The 26,473-nt window shown below is 45.6% G+C and overlaps 1 protein-coding gene across 1 annotated transcript in view; it reads left to right on the forward strand.

The window, feature by feature from the left end:
* Slco2a1 (solute carrier organic anion transporter family member 2A1) overlaps positions 1 to 12,329 on the forward strand; it is a 75,950-nt gene extending 63,621 nt beyond the window's left edge. The window contains exons 10-14 of the mRNA XM_028756859.1: positions 590 to 755; positions 2,895 to 3,058; positions 5,707 to 5,771; positions 8,280 to 8,403; positions 9,190 to 12,329. Coding sequence (XP_028612692.1) covers positions 590 to 755; positions 2,895 to 3,058; positions 5,707 to 5,771; positions 8,280 to 8,403; positions 9,190 to 9,310 — 640 coding nt within the window. The 3' untranslated portion in view covers positions 9,311 to 12,329. The remainder of the gene's footprint in view (positions 1 to 589; positions 756 to 2,894; positions 3,059 to 5,706; positions 5,772 to 8,279; positions 8,404 to 9,189) is intronic.
* Positions 12,330 to 26,473: the final 14,144 nt, after the last annotated feature.

The raw sequence follows: 26,473 nt of genomic DNA on the forward strand, positions 1-26,473 counted from the left end.
CAACAGTCACTACTGTTACTTATCAATGTACTACTCAGCCATCAGAACTTCCCCAAAGATCAGTAAGATCAGCCATCAAAATCGACTCTGATGAAGTTCTGGCCAGGGAGGGGAATGGACAGACCCAGATCAGTGAATCTATTTGTCTCAGGAGATGAACAGTCCGTGAAAACTTCAGTTGCCTCCAAAGATCTCAGCCGCTGCCTTGAGCCAGCACCTAGCTGGGCAATGAGAGAAGGCAAATGTTATTAATGACATCACTGTAGCATAGACCATTCTTTCAACAGAGTCTGTCTGTTGGTCATTTTAACTCTGACAGTGGCATGGTGGGGGTTGGGGGTGGTTCTGGCTAGACCTTTGCAACTGAGCAATTGGTGGGTTTGGACTCCATGGGTCAGGAGAAACAGAGAGGGCCATGATTTCCAAACCATGTCAGATTCACAACAGGCTCCTACGGGCTGAGTTCAGATCCTAGGGTAGCTCTGGCCCAAGACAAACAGGGGCATGCAGGTACATCAGCCAGGCCAGGAACTCCTGCTGTTTCTTCGTCTTGCTTTGTTTGATTCCTTGCTTCCTGTTTCTCTGGCAGCACATCAAGTTCTATACATCCACAGCCTCCTGCCTGCCGCAGGGACTGCTTGTGCCCAGATTCCATCTTCCATCCTGTCTGCGGAGACAATGGAGTCGAGTACCTCTCTCCCTGCCACGCCGGCTGCAGCAGCCTCAACATGAGCTCAGCAGCTTCTAAGCAACCAGTAAGGACAAAGGGGTCACAGGGGCAGACGGAGCCACATGGAGCTTTGGGGCTCAGTGTGTTACCTCAAAAACTGTTCCTTGGTACTTTAGTATCAGCACCCTAGCCTCCTCCACCCTCTCTACCTTCCCTGCCCCAGGGTCATGACCAGATGCCCACAGCCTAAAGTCAATTAAAGACTGGCCTGAGACCAACAAGTTCATTCTTGGGGACTTGGCAAGACAATGGAAACAAGTCCAAGCATTCGCCCACAGTGAAGAGTTGTGACTGATACTTATGGCTCCCTGTGGGGGGAACTTCTGGGTTCTGGGCTCAGACCATGTTAAAGAGTCACATGGGATGGCAGCAGAGGGTCTCCTGTGACTTGGACTTGAGAGGCCAGTGCTGGGAGCAACAGTCGAGGGGCTTCAAGCCCTAAGCTCCCAGGAGTGGCACAGAGTTGGCCTGAAGCCATGAAATTAAGTGCCAATCTAGGATTAGAAACGAATGCTCTGCTCGCTTGGTGTTGAAGGCCAAGTGTCTCCTTAGACAACCTACAAGGGACTTATCTATCAATGTGTGAGGACAGTAGCCCCAGGTCTTCTGGGATCAGCAAATAACTCCTGCAGTCATTTGTTTATTAGTTAGTAAACAGACATCCATGTGTGCAGCCACCATGTTGACAGAAAGCCCTGGTCTCACAGTTTACATTCAGTCCAATGAATGCACACAATAAATGCTGGGGGACTTCCTGAGGTGACTTACACCACCTGAGCAAAGAGCAGAGGAATCCTATGGAAACCTGGAAGTCCATTGCAGGTGAGGGAAGAGCAGATACCAAGCCCAGGTGAAAATGCATCACAGAAGCTGAAGGAAGGCCTGGTCGAAGCTAAACAACAAGTGTCACAGCTTGCGGAACAAGGGACAGACAGTCTCAGAGCAAGGCAGGGCCAGGCAAGCCAGGCTTAGGAGGTAGGTTATTCCTCCTCTTAACTCCCTCCCATGAGAGCAACGGAAAGTCTATGCCATTACTATAGGATGTCCCCATAGAAAGAATGCACCTGTGTATAGTCCGTGGGCCAGGCTAGCCCCCACTTACCACCTCTTTGGAGGTGTCAGGAAAAAGCTGCTTCCCCAGCTGTCACTATGGGCAAAGGCACATGGCTGTCAGGTAGAGAAGGGTGAGGAGCTAAGACAAGATAGTAGCCTAGTTTGCCTTTTAACTGGAGGAGTGGTGGCTTCTGTGGTTTTCTTATCTTTATTTACTTACCTCTGACTCATCTACTTCCAGAAATAATCTTGACAAGCTTCCAATAACAGCACAAGTACATCAAGATAATATCCATTACCATGATAGCAAGGAAAAAATAATAAATTATAAGGGGGAGAGTCTTGATATTTTAAGATCCAGATTGCGGGAGGTTATAGCAATATCTATCGTGTATTAGGAACGTCTGAGCTCCAGAGGCACAGTCCCACTGACTGACGGAGGGAGGCCTCCCAGCTCATTGGTTGGCATAACTTCATAACAGCTCTCACACCAACATCATCATAGGCCGGGCCATCAGCCACAGCAAGGAAGGAAGGCAAAGATGACCAGATGAGCAGTGGCCACCAAACAAGTTGAACAACAGAATTGAGTCACACAGAGTTATGACGATGCAGAGTCCTCCTCTGGGGTCTCCTCTTAGGCCAAAGGACACCTCTTCAGTGGAGAATACTGCAGACTGTTCAAGAGACTCACTCCATTATTGTTATTGGGAGAAGGTAAAGTATACCTTCTCCTCATAACAACTTGTACAACCACCACAGAGGGCTGGACCAGGAGGAGAGCTCCCCGGCTCCAGGAGCTGAGCTGAGGCTGCTTTGCCTGCTTGTAGGATCTTGGGCGTTCAGATGTTGGAGAGGCTACAGGAGTTCAGCCCATGCTGGGCTCTTGGTGAAGACCGTTTTTAATGCCCCAAACGGTGAAAGATCCAGGACCCCACGGGGTACTCTAAAACCTTCATCTGACCTCTTGAGTTTTCAAATCCACACTTTTCCTCTACCCCTAGGGGGCTGGAGGAAGGGCAGAGGGATTTGTTCGTATTAGAGGGAGGTAGTGTGGATGTGTGACATATACGGAGGTGAAATCATGACATGGCCCCTCCTGTTCTTCAAGGTCTATCTGAACTGCAGCTGTGTGACTGGAGGGTCCACGTCGGCCAAGACAGGCTCATGCCCCACATCCTGTGCGCAGCTGCTGCTCCCATCCATCTTCCTTATCTCCTTTGTGGCGCTCATTGCCTGTGTCTCCCACAACCCGCTCTACATGATGGTCCTACGGTGAGTGATATCTCTGAGCCTCTGGCTGCTGCTTCCACATCCTCTCTCTCTTTGACATTCAAGCCTGTCTTGTACTCGGAGTCTCTCCTCCCTCAACTGGCCCTGGAGATCTTAACAACAACCTACAAGTGTCTGATGGTGAGAAGACAGCAGGTACACTGATGGCAGGAGCTCCCTGTCCCAGGAGGCGCTCCTTGTAGGGAAGCCTCGCCCAGGCCTCTAGCATCCATTGAACACAGGCCCTGTTGGCACCCCATTTTTATTTGTGGGAAGTTAAATCATAGCCCAGGATGGCAGAACTGTCGAAAGGCTGAGCCATGGGTTAAAGACAGGCTGTGCTTACAGATTCACTCATTCTTCAACCTTAAAAGAAAGGAGAAACCAGCAGGTCGGGAACTGAGGAAAGTTTCAGAAGCAAAGCAAAAGCTGTGAGAAAGGGCTGAAAAAGAGAAAGTTGTAGGAGGCTGGAGACCCAGTGCTCGGGTTAGAGGGACGAGGGACCAGGGTGGGGACAAGAGAAGTGTCTGGTTTGTATAGAGAGTGCCTCTCTCTCACCTCATTCTACCAAGAAGGAAAAAGAAAGAAAAAAAGAAAAGAAATCTCACCCAAGTTCATCTAACCACCTCCTGCTTGACTCTCTGGCCTCCCTCCCATCCAACCTCATTAGCTTACTTGGAAGCAGAGAAGGAGAAACACAGAGGTTGGAAACTCCCTGTCAGATTAAAAGTCTCTACCTGAGTGTTTTGGGTGTTGCCTGACCTCATGAGCTTCAGTTTCCTTGACTATGAAAGGGAGATAGTGATAGCCACCTCCAAGTGCGGGTGTCTGCGTTGCAGGGTCAATGGCTTTGTGAATAGTAGCGCCTCTGTTGAGCATGGTGGTGTCGCCTATAAACCTAGGGCTTGGGAGTAGGAGAACCAGGAGCTCAAGGTCTTCTTTGCCTATATAGTAAGTTATAGGTCAGCCTAAACAACATGAGACCCTACCTCATGAGGCTCTCAACATATGGGTAACAATTCCTTTGGGGGTTAAATGACCCTTTCACAGGGGTTGTCTACTACAACCATTGGAAAACACAGAACTTACATTACAATTCATGACAGTAGCAAAATGACAGTTAGGAAGTAGCAACAAAATAATTTTATGGTTGGGAGGGTCACCACAACATGAGGAACTGTATTAAAGGGTCACAACATTAGGAAGGTTGAGGACCGCTGCCCTACCTCAAAAGAGAGATGGGGGCTGGTGTTCTCCGTATTGGTTAAGACCTCTTTCCCCAGGAGGTTAAGCAGTGAAGGACCAGATGTTCTGTCGAGAATGTAACTTAGTAACAGAGCACTTGCCTAGCACACCTGTTTTACTCTATCCAAGCCTGCTGTCTTTCCATTCATCCCAGAACCCCAAAGTATTAAGTAGTACCATGAACATTCAGGGGTACATCCTCCCAACTTAGTCAAACCCCTCGGGATACATCCTCATGGATATACACCAAGAAGTTTGTTTCCCAGGTGATTCCAGATCCATAAGTTGGCAATGAAGATTAGCGATCGCAGGCATCCATTGTGGACCAGGCCATTGGAGACAAGCTGATACAGAGGGAAAGAACATCCATTCGATTGGCATTCCAGGCACTGTCCACTGGGAGATCCCAGACGGTCCCTCTCTCTCCTACTTGGCCTCCAAAGAGCCTCCCTTCCCTGGGTCACCCCCGTGGGGATGTCCCTCAGATGCTGACTGACTTTGGCAATGGTCACTTTTGAGATCTCTTCCTCTCTTTCCCCAGCTCCAAATCTTTTTCTAAATGATAATCACCTACCCAGGAGCATGCGTGGGGAAAGCCTGGAGAAGCCGGAGTCTGGTCACACAGCAGGCGCTTCTACCACTGCTCTGAGGGCCTCACCCCACGTATGAGATGTCAACCCCTATTTTGCTCTCCAGTTGAGGTGGCAGCTCTCTAGGGAGAGCTGAGCCTCTGTACCTGGTCTTGCCTTTGCCCTCTAGAAGGAGGAAAGGTAGAAAGTGGTGCAACCTGGTGCAAATGAAGTTATAAAGCCCGGGAATCGTTAAGACGTATGTAACCCAACGCTGAGCCTTTCTGATGGTCGCATCCTATGCAGCTGCTCAAGTCACACCTTACAAAGCTGGCCCAGGGCAAGGAATTGTTTCAGATATGCACAGAAGCTGATAGCCCAGGGCCCTCTTTTCCTAGTACAAGATATTCTGTGGGTGTTGTTCAGACCTGCTGCCTATGCATCCAGCCAGAAATTCCTTTCTACTTGGTCTCTCTTGCCTGCTTTCTCTCCAAGAAGTCTCTGGACAGTCCTGAAGACAGTATAGACTATTAGTTCTCAAACTCAAGTTTGCATCCAACTCTCCTGGAATTATCCACATTTTTAATGGATGCCAGGCTGAGAATCTGTATTTTGAATGTAGCCTGGGCGATGCCTCTGATCCAGCAGCAATGTTTTGAGAACGATGGGTATAGCAAGCATTCAGCAGATAACTCTCATCCTCCATGTGCCTTGTCAGACTCCATGAGGACCAGTTCTGATCTGCTCTGAGTCTTTCTATTCCCCATACCTCACACCCTCCAGGTGACGCTGCAGCCCAAAGTCCTCCTGGTACTAACTTCCTGTTTTCCTTTTCAGAGTGGTGAACCAGGATGAAAAGTCATTTGCCATTGGGGTGCAGTTCTTGTTGATGCGTTTGCTGGGTAGGTAATTTAGGAGCTTCTTTCTGGAGTAGAGGCCCTGGACCGTGGGCTTGTAAAGGCTATGTGCGGCAGGGCAGGGTTAGGAGAAGCCCAGGTTCATCTTGGCTGTATAGAGAAGCTGTGTATTCCTAACAACAAGTACCAAACCCTGACAAATGACAGTTTGCCTGATGGCTTGAGATCAGAAAAGATCCTACCTACAGAATTCAAGCCAGATTTAAATTATGTAAGAAAAAGAAAAGGTCATAGCTGAGAGTGCCGAATACAGAGTTAAAGGCAGGTATTTTTAAATCTTTCTCCAAGAATCCGCCCTAGGGAACAAGACCTTACATTCCTGCCCTAGAAGAGCAGTTTCTGAGCTGAGCCCTGGCCTCTCTCCCATTTTCCAAACTTCAGTCCTCTGCCATGGTTCAGCAAATCTCTCTCCTGTGGGGGACCCTCTGCCTCCGAACCCTGTCTGTCCTCAAGTAGCCTGGAGCCCCCCATCTGCACTCAAAACACGCAAGCTGTGCACACACGTGATCAGCAGAGACCAACATGGAGGGAGAACTCCCACGGGAGCAAGAGGCATCTGGCTTCCCTGAGCGCAGGGACTGAGGGGTGAGGGGACACATAGTAGGTGCTGTCCCAGCCCTCCAACTCTAGTCTGCCCTTTAACACCCTTGACACATTCATGCATTAGACTGAACCCTAGGCACTGATGTGGAGGTCTTACTACGGTGGATGAACAAAAGTATAGAGATTGAATTTAACAGAGGATCTCTGTACTGAGAATTTCAGGGGTGGGGATTTGGAGGTTCCGGGCAGAAGGGCTTGAGTTACTATCAATGTGTGCCTTCCTACCTTAACCACTGAAACCCACATGGAGCCTGTTCTGCAGTATTATACAGGGGTGCAGGCCACATCTTGCCCGGCCATGGCTTTCATTAACCTTCCAGGTGTGTGTCATCGTCCCTACTGAAGTCAGAAGGGCAGGATCCTATGCGGGGTCTGAGCCAGAATTTTCTTTTTTTTTTTAATTTTTTTTTATTGGATGTTTTATTTACATTTCATATGTTGTAAATTTTCAATGGAGCTTCTTAGCTGCAAGCCACTTGTCCTGAATGCAGCCTCTAAGTTTCAAAGGACCTTAACTCTCTAAATGACAACCGTCACATTCCTGGGGCCACACAGGGGACATACGGTATCTTGTCCAGGTTGAGGCTAGTTTGTTAGCACAGCTCCTTGTATCATATTTATGACTTACCATCTATAGCTGGTTTATAACTTACTTTAATGCCCTGGCAGGGGAAGAGTCCTGGTATTCCTCCCAGAGGAATCCCAGAGGACCTTCTACCCTGCTTCTATTGGTGACCTAGAGAATGGCCTCTCTATCCCACTGCTCCAAGCACTTGCTGCTTCCTCTTTCCACCTGAGTTCAGATAACTATGTGAGACCATAGTGAGAAACCCAGGCCTGGAGGAATTCCACTTGTGGCTTAAGCACACAGCTTCACTCTGGGTTAGATGAAAAGATTGCCTATTTATAAACCCCAGCAGGTTTACAGTCACCCACTGAGATGTGGTTGAAAACTCTCTCTGACTTCTTTTCTATTTAGGGATGTGTCACTAGGGCCAGTTTCTAGCCACTGTTCACCTGCAAACCGGAAAGTGAGCAGGGCCTGAGAGGCTGCTCTTGGGAGTGTCTTGATGTGGGTAGGGACATGGGGCTGGATTGCCTCTTTCTTCCAGAAACAGGAACTCATAGGATGCTAGAAAGGTGTTTTTAGCACTGAGTTTCTGAGAATGGGATGATCCATCCCCAATGTAAATCCTGGACAAGTCCACTCTGACCCACTGGCTGTTGGACAAGTCCACCCTGACCCACTGGCTGCTGGACAAGTCCACCCTGACCTGTTGGCTGCTCACAACTTGGCTAGTACCACAGAGTTTGGTTGGGTTGGGTAGTGGGCATCTAAAATATTCAGCACCCAGTAAAGCGTTGTGCCTGCTGGACTTCATCTTAACATTAAGATGCTTTGATATCTTGGCAGCCTGTGTTCCGAGCAAGATAGGGTATTTAAAGGTCTTTAAAGGGTGTTGTCTAATCCAGTGGGGTAGTTTGGAGTGGAAGAAGAGCATGGGATTTAAACTTCGGTGAAATGGGGTTCAGTGAACCCATGGGTCCTCTTGCTCACTTGCTCTTCATTGCAGTGAATCCACTCACCCACAGAGGCTGTGGGAGAACTCAGAGACATTAGCACTCTCGAGATGGAATTTCTACTTGGGGCCAACCTTGAGCATGAGACCGGTGCAGTGTGTCTGAGCTGACACCAGGTTGACCCTGTGATTCATTCTGCCCAGAATGGAGTCCCCTTTATCTCCTAAGCCTTCTGGTGAAAGGAGAACTCAAGTTCACTGCAGTTGTCTGCTTTCCCACGGCGCTGTGATTCCGAGGGCCATTGGTGCGGAGGCTCCTGCATCTCTGACTGCAGAGCCATCTCTGAATTCTCTTTCCTATTGTTGCCAGCCTGGCTGCCAGCTCCATCCCTTTATGGCCTCCTCATTGACTCCTCCTGTATCCGGTGGAACTACCTATGCTCAGGGAGACGAGGGGCCTGTGCATATTATGACAACGATGCTCTCCGAAACAGGTGAGGGCTCACACATACACAGGTGCCTAGGAGATTAGTCCTGTAGTCCCAGCATGGAAAAAACACTTTTTTTTAACCTCACAGATGTTATGGGGGCTGTCAGGTTTTTAAGGGACAAGATAGAAGGGGATGTCTCCATAGATTCTGCCATGGACAAAGAGCAGAGGCTACCATGGCAGGCATTTGGGGACCTATAAGGAGCCATTCAAGTAAGGGGACACAGGGTCTACATTGAGGTATCCCCAAGGTACTGTCCCTCACGGGCCTGCTCATAACAGCAATGTTCACCAAAGGTAAAGGGGTGCCTAGAGCCTGGGAGAGATTATGAATATGGAAAGACACCAGGCAAACTCAGAGAGAGGGAACACAGCATGGCCCCCAGCAGAGGTCCAAGGAAGGGAGTCCAACCTATGTCAGTGAGTCAAATCCAGCCAACTCTTCTGTTGCTTCCGTTCTATCATCTAGAAATGGTGGAGAAGATGGGCTTGCAGGGGCTGTACAGGAGCTAGAAATAGTGAGGACGGTTAGAGAAGGCCAGCAGAGAGGCAGCAGAAAGATATAGACCCTCTGGAGACAGCTGGGACAGTAGTGTCACCTCTACCCATTAGTGATGCCACTGGAGAGCAGAGGATCACTAATGTCCTGTGTTCATCCACAGTGACCACCTGGGAGGTGACAGCTCGCTACCTGAGTAACAGTCTTCACAGCTCCTAGGCCACTGTGAAAACGATGTTCATCTTCCCACTGCCCCTGGGCCTCACCATTCTTGTCTCTTTTCCCTCATAGGTACCTGGGCCTACAGGTGGTCTACAAGGCCTTAGGAACACTGCTGCTCTTCTTTATCAGCTGGAGGGTGAAGAAGAACAGGGAATACAGCCTGCAGGAGAATACCTCGGGCCTCATCTGACCCGCAGCTGGGACTACTGCCCTGCCCCAGAGACTGGATCCTACCCCCTCCATGCCTGCCTGTCCTCTTAATGTTAACATGCCTTCCTCCCCTCTTCTTCCTCCTTTTCCTCATGTCTCTCTCATACACACACATACACACACATACACACACACACACACACACACACACACTAGAGAAGAGAGAGAGAGAGAGAGAGAGAGAGAGAACATTCACTCACTTTTTGCCTCACCTGCCTCTTCCTCCTAAAGTCTCCCCATGGTTCTTAAGGCCTGATGTGTACTGAGCTGAATGGGCACTGGGCTGGAGAGTTTAGTTTCTCAAAGTCCTTGGAAGGGATCCCCGACACAGGCAGCCTTTCCTCAGACTGGCTCTTCTAACAAGATGCCCACAGTAAGGCAGCCTCTGTTCTCACCAGTCTCTCAGGAATACTTAAGTGGAGTGAGGAAAGGGAGTCTTGCCTTCCGTGCCAGGCAGCCCAGCTCTCCTCTGCCTCTGCCCATACTCAGCAGCGAGGAACAGGAGGAGCAGGTGGTTGGTTTCATATCAGCTACAACTGGGCTAAGGGAGCTGGCTGTGGCCACTGTTCATCTGGATTCAGACTAGCATGGAACTCAGGAGGGATTGTCTCCCCTTACTTTCCCATTTTCTGCCCTCGAGGCTGATTTGGAACCCACCATTTTGGGAAGTATGGCCCTCTCTTTATACTACACCCTGGTATCAAAGCAGGAACGAAGGAACTAACAAAGCTAGATCAACCAAATACTGTTCATAGGAACCTGAGGCCTACTCTCCTGTCAGCATATGCTTCCTTCTGCCTTTCAAACTAACAAAGCCACAAGGAGCCCATGTAAGGAGGGCCCCAGTCTCCCACCCTCACAGTGGAGATAAGGCCTTCCCCCTTCAGAGAGACACAAATGGCCATTTCTACCATGCCCCGGAAACAGAGTGGCCTCACGTGAGCTTTGCTGTCTGGACTTCAGCTCATGTGCAGAGGAGTAAAGGGGGACCACCTGAGATGCAGTCAGAGCAAGAGATGGAGCAGAGTGGCTGCCACCTGTCACTGTGCTGGATAGCAAGTTACAGCCAGCCCACAAAGAGGGCAGCCAGGTTGACTGGTTTGCAAACACATTATCTTCATTGGCGTTTTCTCAGCTTCTCCTCACTACCCCTGGGTGGAGGTGGGCTCCTTCTGTGGGCCTGGGCTGGGGGCCACCCATGCTATGTGATGGAGAGGCAAAGGCAGAGGCCCAGGAAATAAGGCCTTTTACCAACGATTCTGTTTATCAGAGACTGCCTTGGTTCTTGGCAGTGATACTATATGGTTCTCTGAGAGCTCCCCTGAAAATCTCACCTCTGTTCACACTAGGGCTTCCTCCCAGAGAGCGCTCGGTGGGCAGCAAGGACACACTCACACATTTGCCAAGCATATCAAGTACCCAAAGGTTGGCAGAAAAGCTCCTGGGCTGACCACCCATGCGTATCCTTTAGGGCTCCACCAGATTGACTGTGTGCCTGAGATGGAGAGCTGGCTCCCCGGGTCCCTGAAGCAGCTAGGCAATTGACATTGCCCTATGTGACATTTAAGTGCCTTTCAGAAATGCCTTATATGGTGAGAAGCCAAATGGTTTATGTTGGTGTGGCAAAGCTCCTTGTGAGACTGAAGCCTTCACGGAGCCTTTGTTACTGGCAGCGCTCTTTCTGAAGCCACCGGGCTCACTTCCACAGATCTTATTAAAGAGGAGGCTCCACACAACCTCATGGGCCAGTTTCAGCATGCTCAAATGGTTCTGCTTGGAACATGATTCTCTGCGACTAACCCTGGGCTTACTCATTGCAATTTAACCAGATTCTGAAGGCATGGCCTTCAACCAACGTCTCGAACAATGAATGCCAATCTTCCGTTTCTGAAAGATTGGCTGTCCCCACAAGCCTTTATCCCGTTATATTGCTATTAATATATTATAATTCTGTTATGGGTGTAAGTTGGTTGTGAATTTGTGATGTCATGGCTCTATCAGAGAGCAGACAGAATTTGTGCCTTTTAGACAAAGAAGTAGCCATGCTTCAACCGCTAGAGGCCTGCAGCCAAGGGCACTAGAGGCTGCGTCATTCTCAAGCCACTTGCCTGGTGCTGAGCAGACCCCAGGCATTGCTGGTTGTTGTGTGGGCCCTTGTGCTTTCTGTGCAGATCAATGTCAAAGACTCAAGGGAATGGGCTTTTGGAAGGCCCAGTCACTGCCCCTGACTTCATATCCAGAAGTGGGCTCAGTCACAAACATTATATCCATGAATACCACAGTCATAATTGATCATTTACCACTGTCTAGCAAATCTTGCCTCTCAAATGCCAAAGGGGCTTTAAAGATCTCACTTTTTTTTTTTTCAATTAAAGAGCAAAGTGTCACAGACGTCCTTGAGTATAGCATGCTCAAGATTACTATTAAAATACAGGAACACTGGGGCTGGAAAGATGGCTCAGTGGATAAGAGCATGGGATGTTCTTCCAGAGGTCCTGAGTTCAATTCCCAGCAACCACATGATGGCTCCCAGCATCTATAATGGGATCTGTTGCCCTTTTTTGGCGTGCAGGTGTACATGGAGTTAGAGTACTCATATGCATTTTTTTAAAATGCAGGAACACCCTTCACAAAGCCTGAGTCCCTTTCTGTGACTGTAAAAAGAATCCAGAAACTCCACGTTCCAGGGAGATGAAGGTGTGTTGTAGGTCACCCATGCATAGAGCCAAATCATGAGAATTAATCACCAAAGGTGCCTTTACATCATAGTAGGTCTTTGGACTCTTCTCCTTGCTTCTCTATGGAGTTTAGAACCCCTGTAGAGTCTGACTCAGGGTCAGTGCCCTGTTCCTGGACACAACCACAGCTATATCATTCCCTGCTGCCCCACCCAACCTAGGAAACCCTTCCCTCTTTACTACCCCATCTTTCTTGCGATATGCAACCTCACAAAGAGGGATCAGAGAACCAGGAAATAAAAGGTTTGCCATCCTTTGGAAGAGAGGCATATCTGTCAAGTATCCTTTGGTCCAAAGTCTCTGGCAGGATCCTCATCACAACCTATGATGGAAGCCACACTAGTCTATTTGAAAATAAAGAATCAAAAGAAAAAGAAAAAAGAAAAAAAGAAAAGAAAGGAAAATAAAGAATCCCAGCACTTGGGAGGCAGAGGCAGCTGGATCTGTGAGAGTTCAAGGCCAACTTGGTCTACATAATGAGTTCCAGGGATACATATTGAGACCTTGTCTCAATAAAAAAACAAAAAAGAAGGGGGACAAAAAGAAGAAAAGGAAGGGAAAGGAAAGGAAAGAAGGAAAGGAAAGGAAAGGAAAGGAAAGGAAAGGAAAGGAAAGGAAAGGAAAGGAAAGGAAAGGAAAGGAAAGGAGAACTCCAAAATCAAGGAAGCAGCCAGCAGACAGCTTTCACAGAAAGCCCAGGTCTTTCTGGCTGCCCCAAGCCCCTCTCTCCATATAACTCATTCTGAAGTTAGCAAGAGTCTTAGGTAGTGAGAAGACCCTCTCTTTTCCCACTGAAGTTCGTTGACTTGTGAGAGGGAAATGGAGAGATCTCTTTAGGGTGGTGTAGGTTGAGTGATGGAGGTTGGGAGACCTCGGTAATATTTGAATTCTCCACCTTCTAGTCAAGCATTCCAAGAACACTGTAACTACTCATCAGATGAGATCCAGTGAACCCTCTGGGCACCACAACATAGGCACCACAGATCCAGTCGCCTCTGCCTCCCAAGTGCTGGGATTAAAGGTGTGCACCACATGCCTAGGTTGTAGAACAGACGTGGAGAAAAAGGGACAAAGAGGAGAAGACTTGGAGAAGCAGAGCCATGAGAATGAAGCACACAGACAGACTTTTGGAGGAATATTCCATCTGGTAACTGGTTATCACGCTCTTGCTTAAGAAACAAAGCCATGTTGTATTTGTCTTCAACACTTTCAAAGATGGAGAGATGCAGCTAAGCTGGGTCCTGAATTACTGTCAACTTGATAGTAAAATATTGTATTACAGCTTCTCAGAGAGACTGGCAGTGGTGTGTGTGTGTGTGTGTGTGTGTGTGTGTGTGTGTGTGTGTGTGTAATCTTTGCAAATCCAGGAAAAAAATCCTATCTTTCCCAGCCACAGAAACTAAACATTGGAGGAAAAAATGTCCACCCCCTGCCAAGAGGGCCAGATTCGTTAACCTTTCATCGGTGATTAAATATGTAAACAGGTTCTGGGCAAGCCCTTGGCAAATCATTAATGAGAGAAAGCCTTTCTCTTGTGACATGCCCTGCCCATTTATCAATCTCCACACCCATTTCCAGCCCTGTACGGTGGCCCTGGGACACAGGGCTCTCTACCCTGCTCCCTGGGCGCCTGCTACACTTTGATAACAAAAATAAAATGTACACAGATCACTGCAGTTCGCCAAGCCATGCATTTATTTAGTGAACTCCTCAAACCAACCAGAATAGGCTTGGCTAGGCTTCAGTCACATGACACAACACACATTTATCTCTTGTTTGCACAAAGCCCATGGCTTGTTTGGGTGACTCTCCAGGGCAGTGACTTCCAAAGGTGGCTCTGAATGCCAACTATTTGGACTTGAGGTACCTCTGTTTCATCAATCCACAATTAATGAGGCAGGGAAGAAAGCTAAGAAGGTCTTGCCATGGGAAGCAAGTGTTTTGGCCAGAAGAAGCACAGAGTTTTTCTGTTCCCAGGCTCTTGGCCAGAGCTAGTCTCATGGCACTATCGAGCTGCTGTACAGGTGGAGAAATATAATCCTCTGTGCTCAGAGGGGAGTGGGGCAGACTTAGACAAGTGCTAGAATCTTCCATCATGGGGAGTGATTCTAGGTGAACCACTATGCTCACTGAGACCCTTCAGTTAGTTCTGTCAGGCTGTTGGAAGAGAAATGAGTACAGCCAGAGGGGGGATGCATCCACAGCCAGCGGGTCCCCAGAGATGAAAAGATGATACCTCAGCAAGGACAAGGCTGCCTTAGGGATGGAAAGGTGGAGAAGACAGGCTCCGAAGAGGCAGAGCTGATGAATCAGAGGTTTAGAAAGATGCAGGGTTAGAAAAAGGTTATCTTTAGTTGACAAAGACTTAGACAAAGGATGAAAAGGCTGAGGCGGAAGACAGCTGATTGAGCATGCCCCCAAGGGGAGGAGCTTATCTCCAGGGGAGGAGTCTCACCCAGAGCTTCTTCCTGAATGGTGAGGCCAATGTGACCATCACAACCTATAGATAGAAAAATGAGGTCCCCTCCAGTTGTCAATCACACCTTATTTGTTTGGTAGCTGGTGTGTGCAAGGACCAGACATAACACATTTCCTGACTTTGCAGGGCATATATATACCTTGAGCAAGGATAGGAACTTGACACGGGGCAAAGACCCAAGTGCTGTGAATTCGGTTGGGAAATCAGAGAAGGGGCTAGGGATGATTTCAAGGGTCAGAAGTATAGGCAGAGAGGACAGCCAAGTTGTGAACAAAGGTAGGAAGGCAAGCAAACTTGTGCACATTCTGAGAATTCACTGGTCGGGGGCACCCGAAGGAGAACAGAGATACTGCCAGAAGGGTAGGGTCTAGGCTTAGCAGCTCCTTAGGGGTCCTTTGGGGCTGGCTTAGACCAAGCCATGAAGATTGGTACCAGCCCAGTTCTCTGCCCATTCAAAGCTTAGGGAATAGCCTTAGAAGCCAGGCAATCAATCCCAGGATGGCATTTCTACCTCAAACTACAGCCCCGGGGCCCTGAGAGGGTACTGCTACACCCCAGAGACCAGAAGAGCCACCCTCCTGAGCAGTCCCAGCTTACTTCTGGAATAGGCTCCCTCCCTTGCTTCAGCCAACGTTGGCTCCCACTATCAGTTCTCTCTCTCTCTCTCTCTCTCTCTCTCTCTCTCTCTCTCTCTCTCTCTCTCTCTTTCCTCATTTGAGAGCTGGAGCTCCAGAGGTGTTGAAGCCAAATAGGACAGCTTATTTGAACACATCTTCTGTTCAGGCTCCTAAACCTAAACTTCTCTTTGCACTATGGGTCTCTCAATACAGCATTTAAAATGTACACAGCCCCTAAACCTCTAAGAGTGACCTTAGAGGTCTCAGGTAGGGACAAGCATTAGACTGGATACGCTTAACCTTCACAAACACCAGCTTACAGAAGAGAAATGGAGGTGGGTGAGTGTGTGTGTGTGTGTGTGTGGGGTCTAAGTAACTCTCCCATGGGCTCATACTGGGAAATGGCAAATGGAATTCCAGAACACCTCCAGGAGTTGGGAGTGTGTTGAAAGATCAAAGAACGCCAAGCCCTTCGTGTTTTCCCGCTTCTAGTGAGATGCAATTACCACGCTCTTTAAAGCTCTTTAAAGACGGGGAGCTGGAGTGCAACTGGTCTGACTTCCTACAGAGAGCAGCGTACAGGCCTCATTCTTGCAGCGTGACCCGCGCTCCAGGGCACTGCAGTCGTAGTCCGCTAGGGGGCGCCGCTCACCAGGGCCGAAGTGAGGCAGCGTCACCGTAGGGATTACTGCGTGCTTCTTGCAGAGTGTTCCTGGGGCCAGGCTGCTCGCTGCAAAAGGCACCTCTCAAATCCACCACCACCCTCTAACACTCCAGACTCCTCACCCAAGCACTCTCACCCCTGCGGGCGCTCCCAGACCCTGCGAGCTAGCCTAGGCAAGGTCGTCACTGGGCTTCATCGTGAGGCCCCTCCCATCCAAGTGCTGTCCGCCTACTCAGGATCTTACAGACTAAAGTATTCAGTGGCTGCAGGGCACTCACTCACCTTCCACCTCCACCTTCTAGGTCTGTGTGTCCCTTGGGTCTCAGGAACTTGTCTCTGAAAGAAATCTCTCATAATCACAGGCACTGCCCATCCTCAGAAAAGGTCCCTGTGCCCCTGTCGCCTTCTAAGGCATTCCGAAAAGGACTGAGCTCCAGGCCTGGGGCAGAGTAAACAAGACTAAGAAAGCTCTTGCTCCTTGGAAGCAAAGGCAGAAGTAGCCAGGAAGGCACATATATTGCCACCGCCCGGCCCCCCCCCCCCCCGAGATTGGCTGATCAATTCCAGGTGCGGCAGAGCTTGAAGGAGATCCAGACACCTGCATCTTGATGCAGGGGAAACTGGATTCTTCACCTCCTGCCTTAAGTCTCCCTCCCTTGACTTCTATATGTCACGCATTAGCATTCCAGCCTTAAGTGATTAGGCCAAAACTTTACAAACACGATGAGAACATATTTTTAAAACCCTTTCTTGGTAACGTATGACTAAACTCATTTCAGATCTGCTCCTCGTTCAGTGCATTTTAATAAATGTGTATGAGAACACAACCACCATTGCCATTTAAGTGTAGAACAGTGTAACTCTCAGAAACTATGTTGATATTGGGTTGAGTACAGTCTATGCCCGTTTTCCCACCCTGCCCCCAACCCCCACCCCCAGTGAGGTCCTTTCTCTCACTATGAGGTAACCTAACTTCTTCGAAAGCTTCATGCAAATCCTAATGTTTTTGAGATCCATTGCTTGTAGCTGTGGTTGTTCATCCTTTTGTATTGTTCTGTGGTGCTCTCTTGGTTGAATATGCCACATATTCCGTATTTGTTATTTAGATGTCATGCCATTTTTTTCATTATGATGAATAAAATGACTATGAAGATTTATGAGTAAGTTTTTTGTGAGTTTTCATTTCTGTTGGAGACATGTCCAGAAGTGAAAAAAAATATATTGATAGCTCACAGGCTACAAGAGATTAACTCTTTCCAAAGCTGAACGGCTCAAGGCTCAACATCTCATTAACAAGGCAGAAGTCTCTTGAAACTTCGGTGTTTCCAAAAAGAGATCTATTAAGGTTTACGTGGCGTGAAGTCATGTTCACACATTCACAGTGTTCTGTCAACTTGTTTGAATAAACGTATGTGTTCCTATGACTGCTATGGTGTCGCACATGACCTCACGTACTTGTCTGTGGTGCTGTCTGAGGAGGGTGTGGAGAGGCTCAGCCTTGCTGGAAGAAGTGCCCTGGGGAAGCCATTATTTTCAGCCTCACCCCACTTCTGCATCCTTGTCTTTCTACTTTCGGCTGCCATTGACAAAGTGATTTCTAAGTTTTCTGCTCCAGCTCCCATGTGCCACCAACTGGAACGGACCCTCCCTGGGAAGAGTGAAGCACACTTAGTATTCACTGAGCTATTATGTCATAAATGGTTTTGCAATTCCTATTTTAGACTCTTTCACTGCAAATGACCCGAGAATCAGGAAGATTCTTGGTCGTCATCCTCCTTCGCCTTTTTCTCTTGCCGATCCTCAAATTACCCTATCACTGAGTTGTCTTCAAGCTCATCGAGATTTCTTCGGCACCCTGTAAATATACTCCTGAAACCACCCACACATATGTTCATTTTTATGTTTCTCAGGTCTAAAAATACTGTTTCTTTTTTTATCACTTCCATAATCTCTGCTGAGTCCCTGTTTACCGATTCAGATTGTATTCAAAGGCTATAAGGTCTTTGAACTATTTATAATAGCTTCCTTCAACTCTCTGTCTGCTCAGGTAGACATCTGGGTCGTCTCATACCTTGGCTGCTTTGATTTCTGGACTGTGGCCACATTTCCCTTTTTATTTGCTTGTGAAGTTCTTTTTAATATACCCTGGACATTATGAGCAATGTTCTGTAAAGACTCCAGATCCCATTACTGTCGTTTTCCCCTGGTGTTTGGGATCGAACATCAGGCCGTGAAGATGTGAGGCAAATAATCAGCCGCTGACCTTCATTCCCATTTCATTCTCTGTTATCTCCTAACGAATCATGATTTTTAATATATATATATATAATATAAAATATTATATATTATATATAATAAATAATATAAATATATATACTATATAATATACATATTTGATTGATCACCTAGGACAGTGACTCTTAACTTGAGGGTCATGGCCCCTTTGGCCAACCTCAATCTCCAAAAAATTTACACTATGATTCATAACAACAGCAAAGTTATAGTTATGAAGTTGAAGTAGCAACAAAAATAATTTTATGGGGGTTGGAGATTTAGCTCAGTGGTAGAGCACTTGCCTAGCAAGCACAAGGCCCTGGGTTCAGACCTCAGCTCTGAAAAAAAAAAGAAAAGAACTTTATGGTCAGAGGTCACCACAACATGAGGAACTGTATGAAAGGGTCACAGCATCAGGAAGGTTGAGAACTGCCGAGCGAGGGGATGCTTATTTGATTCACATTGTCACCGATAGTCAGCAAACCCTAAGATAGTTAACGGATTATCTAGCCTTCAGATCTGTCTCCCTTCAGGGTCTCCTGCAGGCTTGAACGTAGGGACTCTGAAGCATGTCTAGAGTTGGCTCCCAGATGCGTTCTTAGCATACATGATCCACCAGTGTCTGTCTGTGGCACCTAATTCTTCTACAAGGATATGCAGATGGGCTAGCCCAAATGCCCACATTCTTCTTTTAGGAGCTTATTAAATTAGGAGCTGATTGTTTCCCTTTTGTTTGTTTGTCCAGCTACACGATGATCCACCTGAGGTGAAGGAGCCATGCACAGAGCCTTGTGTCTCTGTGGTTTTGTAATCACAGTGTCTGAAGGATTCACATGGCTGTGTCTTGATTGCTTGTCTGGGTTTACAGTTGTCTGAAGAATGGGAAGAAGGTTCTCATTCAGCTTTTTATTTGTTGGATAGAAAATCAAAGACCTCAGAAATACTTTCCTACACAAAGCAGCACTAACCATAAAATGATTGGTCAGTTGAACCCTGTTGTTAGAATTTCCATTGCTAGAGCCAGGCAGTGGTGGCGCACGCCTTTAATCCCAGCACTTGGGAGGCAGAGGCAGGTGGATTTCTAACTTCGAGCCCAGCCTGGTCTACAGAGTGAGTTCCAGGACAGCCAAGGCCACACAGAGAAACCCTGTCTCAAAAAAACAAACAAACAAACAAAAAAGAATTTCCATTGCTGTAATAAAACACTGGGACAAAGAGCAACTTGGGGAGGAAAGGGTTGATTTTCGTCTTGATTCTCATCGAGATTCATCACTAGGGGAAAGTCAGAGCAGGAACCTGGAGGCAGGCGCTGATGCAGAGACCATGGAGGGATGCTGCTTACCGGCTTGCTCCCAAGCCTTGCTTAGCCTGCTCTCTTACAGAACCCAGGACCACCAGCCCAGGGGCAGCCCCACCCACAGTGGGCTGGGCCCTTCTAATCACACTAGTTATAACGCAGCCAATGCATAAATACAGCATCACAGGTAAATCTTGAGAGCGTTTTGTTGAGTGAAGACTGATACACAGAACACAGAAACAAAGATTCCAAAAGGAGACAAGTGCAAAAAAAAAAAAAGGTTAAATTCAGAGGAAGACATTTTAGTGGCTGGGAGGGGGAAGGAGTGTTGATTGGAGCAGTGTTCAGTTTCTTGAACTCAGGGTGGGTACATTGTGCCGTAATTCATTCAGATGTGCATCCTTCTTGTACTCATGTGTATTGAACTTCCCAATATAAAACGTTACAATGTCATGCATATGCCTCAGTTGGACACTATAATAATTGCCCTATAAGCCCAGGAATTAAACAAAGAGTAGTCTTTGAAGTCAAATTCATATCTAATATTTTCTACCGGTTTATTTAATTAGGCATATTGATGGATCTCAGATTATAGTCAGCACTCGGGGTTCTATTACATTAATAATAGGCTTCAGACTTAGGAAAGAAAGGTTTTCGTGTTAAAATGTCCTGACTGGTGAGCATTCTCCACTGTGGAATTCATGCCACTTTGTCTTTCCGTTGGTGATGCTGTTTGAAGGAGGGCTGCTATGAGTGCGCTCCAGGGGAGTGCCTGCTCTGAACTTCATTTTCCCTAGACATGGCCTCGAGCCAAAAGTCTGATTTTTTTTTTCTGGCTAAAATCTAAGAGAAAGGTGACATTTCTTCCTTTGTTTCTCAGCCTGCTGTCAAAGGGAGAAAACAATTAAGTTGTAACACAAGGCATAACTTACAATAATTTATAATAACACACTAGTCTGTACTGCTTGAAACTCATTTGGAACTGAAAATATTACAATCAGTAGATTTTTAGCCCCAAACATCCTCATCTATCTGACTCAGCTCAGCAGAGTGCAACATTTACTTATTAGATGAAGGCTTAATTATTATTATTCCTATATGGCTTAATTTTATACTTGCAAAGTACTCATTCCAAAAATGGTTTTGTTAGTTTCTTTAAAAAATAAATAAATAAAGTCTAATCCTCTATCCATGAGTTTAAAAAAAGAAAGAACTCATTTAATACGCTTACCTACATCTCCGAAGCCCCGGCTGTACAGATACGAGGAAGGCAGATGAAGGAACATGTCCATCACCTCCGCTGTGAGGACTGTGAGTCGGGAAGCTCCAAACCACTCTGGTGTTCATCTGAATCCAGGAATGTTACCACTTCTTTAGGCTGATAATCTACCAGGGCTTAGTGGGTCAGGAGTGGGACGTCTTGGCAGAAAGGTGTGATGGTTTGCATTCTTGACAGGATCTGGGATCACCTAGGAGACAGGCTTCTGGCCACAGCTCTGCAGGATAATTTAGCCTCTGTGCCAGGAGGCAATTGTGTTGGATTAACTGGTGTGGGAAGACATATCTAAAGTGAGCAGCCTCATTCCTGGGGTCGGGTCCTGGGCATTGTATAAAGGAACAACCGGGCTGAGCATAAGCTGTACTCACTCCTCTGGCTGCATTGATCACAGTTCCTTAATTATCATAAAAGAGATGTCATTTTTATCTTCAAGTGAGTCTGCTATAAATTCTTACAAAAAAAATTCTCTTAATGAGGGAAGTTTACTATTACTTTGTTTTTCAGTATTGAGGTCAAACCTTGTGTCTTTACCACTGAGCCACACACGTATCCCACCTCCCAACCCCCAAACACATGCTATTATGCTTTTTTATTCCTCGGATACTTAGTTTATAAACTCTGTGATCAATCATATCAAGACAAGAGGGAACACAACCAAGGAATCCTTGTCGGAGTGATTAAAGAACAAATTCAAATCCCTGACATAAATATGGTGATAAAGCAGAGATTTTATAAAATGTTCCCTTGTGCATAATCTTTTTCCATAACAAATATACAAAATAAAGCTAGCACTATAATTGTAGTTACTACAGCTTCAAGGTGTGTGTGTGTTTGTGTGTGAGTGTGAATGTGTGTGTGGTGATGGTGGTGTAGTGGGGGTAGTGTTGGTAGTAGTGGTATTAAAATGCTTACAACTGAACCCAGGGTCACACTGTATGCTAGGCAGGCACTATCACTGAGCTGTACCGCCAGCCCAGCCCTAAAAGCCACAATATTAGGACTAGATTCCTTCTAGAATTAATAACCCAGAGCATTTCTTTCTCTGTTGTAACTATCCCCAGGCCTAGAACTGGAAGCTTCTAGTGTCTCTACAACTTAATTTTCCAAGCTGACTGATTCAATCCAGCTTCTCTTGGCTTCTCACTGAATTTCTCTGCTTTGGCAACATGTTCTAATCTTCTGGCTCTTTTTCATGCTCTGGCTAGTTCTGTCTTCACCTGTATAGCTTGTTCTCTCTGCCACCTGTCTTTGTAAAACAGTCTTACTAAAACTACCACACACAAACATCACCCACCATATACCACAGCACCTTTCTCTCTTGCTGCTCTTAAGTAGCCTCTCTTTCTTGTGCTGGTCTTGTGTGAGCTGGATGTATCCTATCTCTGACTCATTCTGTCAAATCTTTCTCTGATTCGTCACTTTGTCTTCCCCTCAATTAGATGCTACTTCCTCAATTAGATGTTACTTTCAAACATGGCTGCTCCCTTCTACAAACTAACCTTCATTGTGCTGGATTAAAGGTGTGTACTAAGGTCTGTATTCCAGCCAGATCATATAAAGCTAGAAGGTCCTTGGATGTGATCCCTTGCCAGAGCAGCCATGTTGTGTTGCTGGATTAAAATTCCTGTACATGTTTGTAACAACAGCAACAACAGGCCTCATTAGTATAAATTATTCATGCACTGCAAAGATTGAAGTGGAAGTTTCTAGATACATCAAGTGATGCAGACTCACATGGTATTTTGCTGAGACAAGACCCGTGGGAGGACACGTGACGTTTGGAGAGAGTATAAATAGGACTCAATGACAGTGATGGTGCCCTTACATAGCTAGCTTTGCAATGCTTCATTGGTCTTGCATCTTCGTGTTTGTTCATCTTCACTTTGTTGAGAGAGGCACAGCAGAGAACTTCTCCTGGCATCCAGGCTGGTCCTGGTCATTCCCACCTGCTGACTCATTGCTGATTTTATGGAGGCCTGGCTCCTTCTGCTGGATCGTGTCACTGCTGCTGATTCATTTTTGGTATCCTGACACTACGGAACTGGACTGCTGGTATCCTGACAAATGGAGACTGGAATCACCCCAGAGAACTACTTCTAAACAGATCCATATTTCCTTGTCCTATTTACCTAGAAGGGGGGTAGAAGTGTTTGAGAACCCGTATTAAAAGTAATTTTTTTTAAAAAAATTTAAGCCTACAGTGGTCTAAAGTGAAGTGTTTGAATATCAAGTTGCCAAAAGGTGTACTTCTGACGGTTAACTTAGTCAACACATTTGGATTGATAGATACCTGAGGTATTGAGACACACTTCTGTTGTGTCTATGGGAACTCTTCTAGAGAGCACTGAAGAGCGAGTGGCCAGACCTGAATGTGGGCAGTTCACAAATCAGGGTCCTAGAATGACTAAAAAGAAAAACAGGAGGAGGAAGAGGAGGAAGAGGAGGAGGAGAATGAGAAAGAAGAGGAGGAAGAAGAGAAGGAATATAGAGAAGGAAGAAGAGAGGGGGATATATAGGAGAAAGGAAGAAGAGGAGAAAGAAGAGGAGAAATTGAAGGAAGAGGAGGAAGAAGAGGAAGAAGAGGAGGGGGAAGATGAGGAAGAGGAGAGGAAGAAGATGAGGAAGAAGAGAAAGAGGAAGAAGAAGAGGAGGAGGAGATCAGTTGAACACTGGTATTTTCCCTTCACTGTTTTCTGCTCACTGAGAAGCTAGGAGATGAAAATTCACAGGTGGAGTCATGCTTTGCCTGTCATGGTAGACTCATACCCTCAAACCATGAACCAAAAAAAATGAATTTTCTCTCAAGTTGTTTTTTGTCAGGCATTTGGTCATAGCAACAAGAAAAATAAGCAATACACTGGCTTAAAACTCATGTTGGTCAGATGGCTATAAGCTATTGTAAACAGGCAGCTTTTGTGAAAATTTACCAGCCTGAGTAGTCATAGACCTTATAGATAGCTTTGGCAGACAATACCAACTTAGATAAGGACAAGTGAATCATAGGCAGACTCATAGTGACCTGTCCCTTGAACCTTCCTTCACCCAGCCGATACCCTGTTCTGAAAGATATCTGTATTCCCCCTGAACACCCACACTCCAGTGTCATCCCCTTCCCCACGTCCTGCCTTTCTGTGTTTATAACCCCTGTGTGACTGAATTAAGATTTGAAAAAAATAAATAAATTATTAAAAAAAGAAAAAAATCATGCTGGTCTAAGAAATCAGTAACCCGTGTCAATTTAGCATTAATACCCCATTAAAGGGGTAATATATTACTTTAAAATAACTCTGAACTTATCAACATAAGGCATTCTTCACAAATGTCTCATACTTTTGTAACCAATGTATATAATAGCAATGATTATAATTAAAATAAGCATGTTGATTCATTTTCAAAAATTATTTTTGGTTTGTATTATGAAAAGCTGCAAAATAAATGTTTGTTCTTATTTTGCCAGATCATAAATAATTTTCCCTCTTTCTTTGCCATTTCCAAAATAGATACTTCACACAAAAGTGCAATACCAGGAAGGAGAAAAAAATCCCACTGAAATTTTTAACTTTGTTTGTTGAATATCTGGCCAACAGTTCTTTTGAACTTCTCATCAGTCTGGGTTATTAAACTTGCTGAAACTTTCTGGCATGATCAAGTCTAATTTTATTTATATCTAGCTGAGATTGGTTTTGACATATATAAAATATTCAAAATATTCTTATTTCAGATTCAGTTCAGACATTTAGGCCACAAATGGACGATATTTTACAAACTAATTTGGAGATCCTTGAAGATATCATATCAAAATTATCTCTTATGCCACATGAGTTAAACTTTACACAGTACCTGTAATTTTTCTAACATTAGATCAATTATTTCTGATATTAGAAAGAAGGAAATCTACTCTACAGAAAATTCATTATCAGGTAACCTTAACTGAAGATTAATTTTGTAAAGATCTTTCTTGTCTTCATATTTTAAATATAATTTCCATAACTCAAATAAGAATTTATTTTTGCCATTTCTCCATTTAAAATGTTGTCGTCATTTTGGGTGAAGAAATTCAGTTACCTTATTTGGTCAAAATTACAACTTAGATCTTGGAAAATGTATTATATATTTAGTTCTGGTTTCAGGATAATAATTTCATTACTTTTATTGACCTGTAATGAGATTCTTAGCAAGCTCAGCATTAGTTTAAAAATATCTACAACTCTTATCTTGTTTGGTTCTGTTTGTTTGTATGATTGTAGTTTTTCAAGACAAAGTTTCTCTGTGTAGGCCTGGCTGTTCTGGAACTCACTCTGTTGACCAGGCTGGCCTCGAACTCACAGATCTGCCTGCCTCTGCCTCATGAATGCTGGGAATAACAGTGCACACCACCAGTGCCTGGATCTCATTTGCCCTCCTTTTTTAGACAAGAACTTTGTTTTTGTTATTGTATGCTATAACAAGTTTTAGTTGCTCTTATGACATTTGTACATAACTTCTTCTAGTTTCTTTTAGTTTTTGTGTGCATATTTGTGTGTGTGTGCGTGCGTGTGTGTGTAGAACAGAGGTCAACACTGGATGTCTTCTATGATCAACTTCTATTTTACTTTTAAAACAGGTCTCTCACTGAACCCGAAGCTCACCAATTTGGCCAGACTGGCTGGCCAGCAAGCACCAGGGATCTACCTATCTCTGCCCCTCCGCGCTGGGCTTACAGGCATCCATAGCACCATGGCCATCTTTTATGTGGCTGTTAGGAGCAAACAAACCTAGGTCCTCATGCTTGTTCCGCCAGCACCTTACAGACCATCTCTCTTACCCTGATTTCTTTTTCTTTTGTTCTGGACATAGTACTCTTGTCCCCCACCCTAGATTCTCATTCACACTCTTATTTTATACTTAAAGCTTTGTGCGCTCATTCTGTCTTTAATTAATTAACTACTGTGTGTGGTCTGTGTGAGAGCGTGTGTGTTGTATGCACATCTCTGCAGTTACATGTGCCTGTGTGCGTCATTAGAAGCCAGAGAACGAGGTCAGGTGTCCCACTGTCATTCTCCATCTTGATCTTTTGAGGCAGGGTCTTTCACTCAGTCTGGAGCCAGGCTGGCTGAAAACAAACCCCAGCGAACCTCCTGTCTCTCCAGCACCACAGTGAAGGATTTCCAGGCTCATGTGAACACACCTGGCTTTTTATGTGGCTTTTCAAGCTTGGCCACACAGCAAGCTTTATTAGCCATTAAGCCATTTCCACAGTCCCTAATCTGTTACTTTCTAAACTAGGAAAATAATTTCATTAGTAATTACAACTTATATGGGTCCCACTGTACCTATATTATCTGAATATAATACTACACCATTATACTGATGTATAAATATCTAAATAAATTCATGCTGAGTCAATCCATTAGCACTGACTAGAAACACAAAGTGCTTATGCATAATTAGAGAAAACCCAGTGGCACAAGGATACAATGTTACATAATGCGACAGTTAGAGCAAATTATAGTCCATAAAAGTTATAAAGTTGTATTTTAAGAAAAAACATCTTATACTGTTTTGGTGTTTAAGTTGTGATATTGATATTCCATATTGGTGTGGAAAACACATTGTTAGGAAAACAGTCCAGAAGCTTCTTCAAAGTTAGCCATATGACAGAGGAATCTAACTCCTGGACACTCACACTAGTGGCCTGAAGGCATATGTTAACGCCAAGATCTATGTGTATATTGACAGCAGTTTTATTTATAATTTCCCCAAATTGGAGCAATAAACAATAGCATATCTAAATAATGAATTTCCGCCTACAATAA

This window comes from Grammomys surdaster, unplaced genomic scaffold (assembly GCF_004785775.1).
Source record: "Grammomys surdaster isolate TR1022 unplaced genomic scaffold, NIH_TR_1.0 126131, whole genome shotgun sequence".
In the NCBI taxonomy this organism is placed as follows: Eukaryota; Metazoa; Chordata; class Mammalia; order Rodentia; family Muridae; genus Grammomys; species Grammomys surdaster.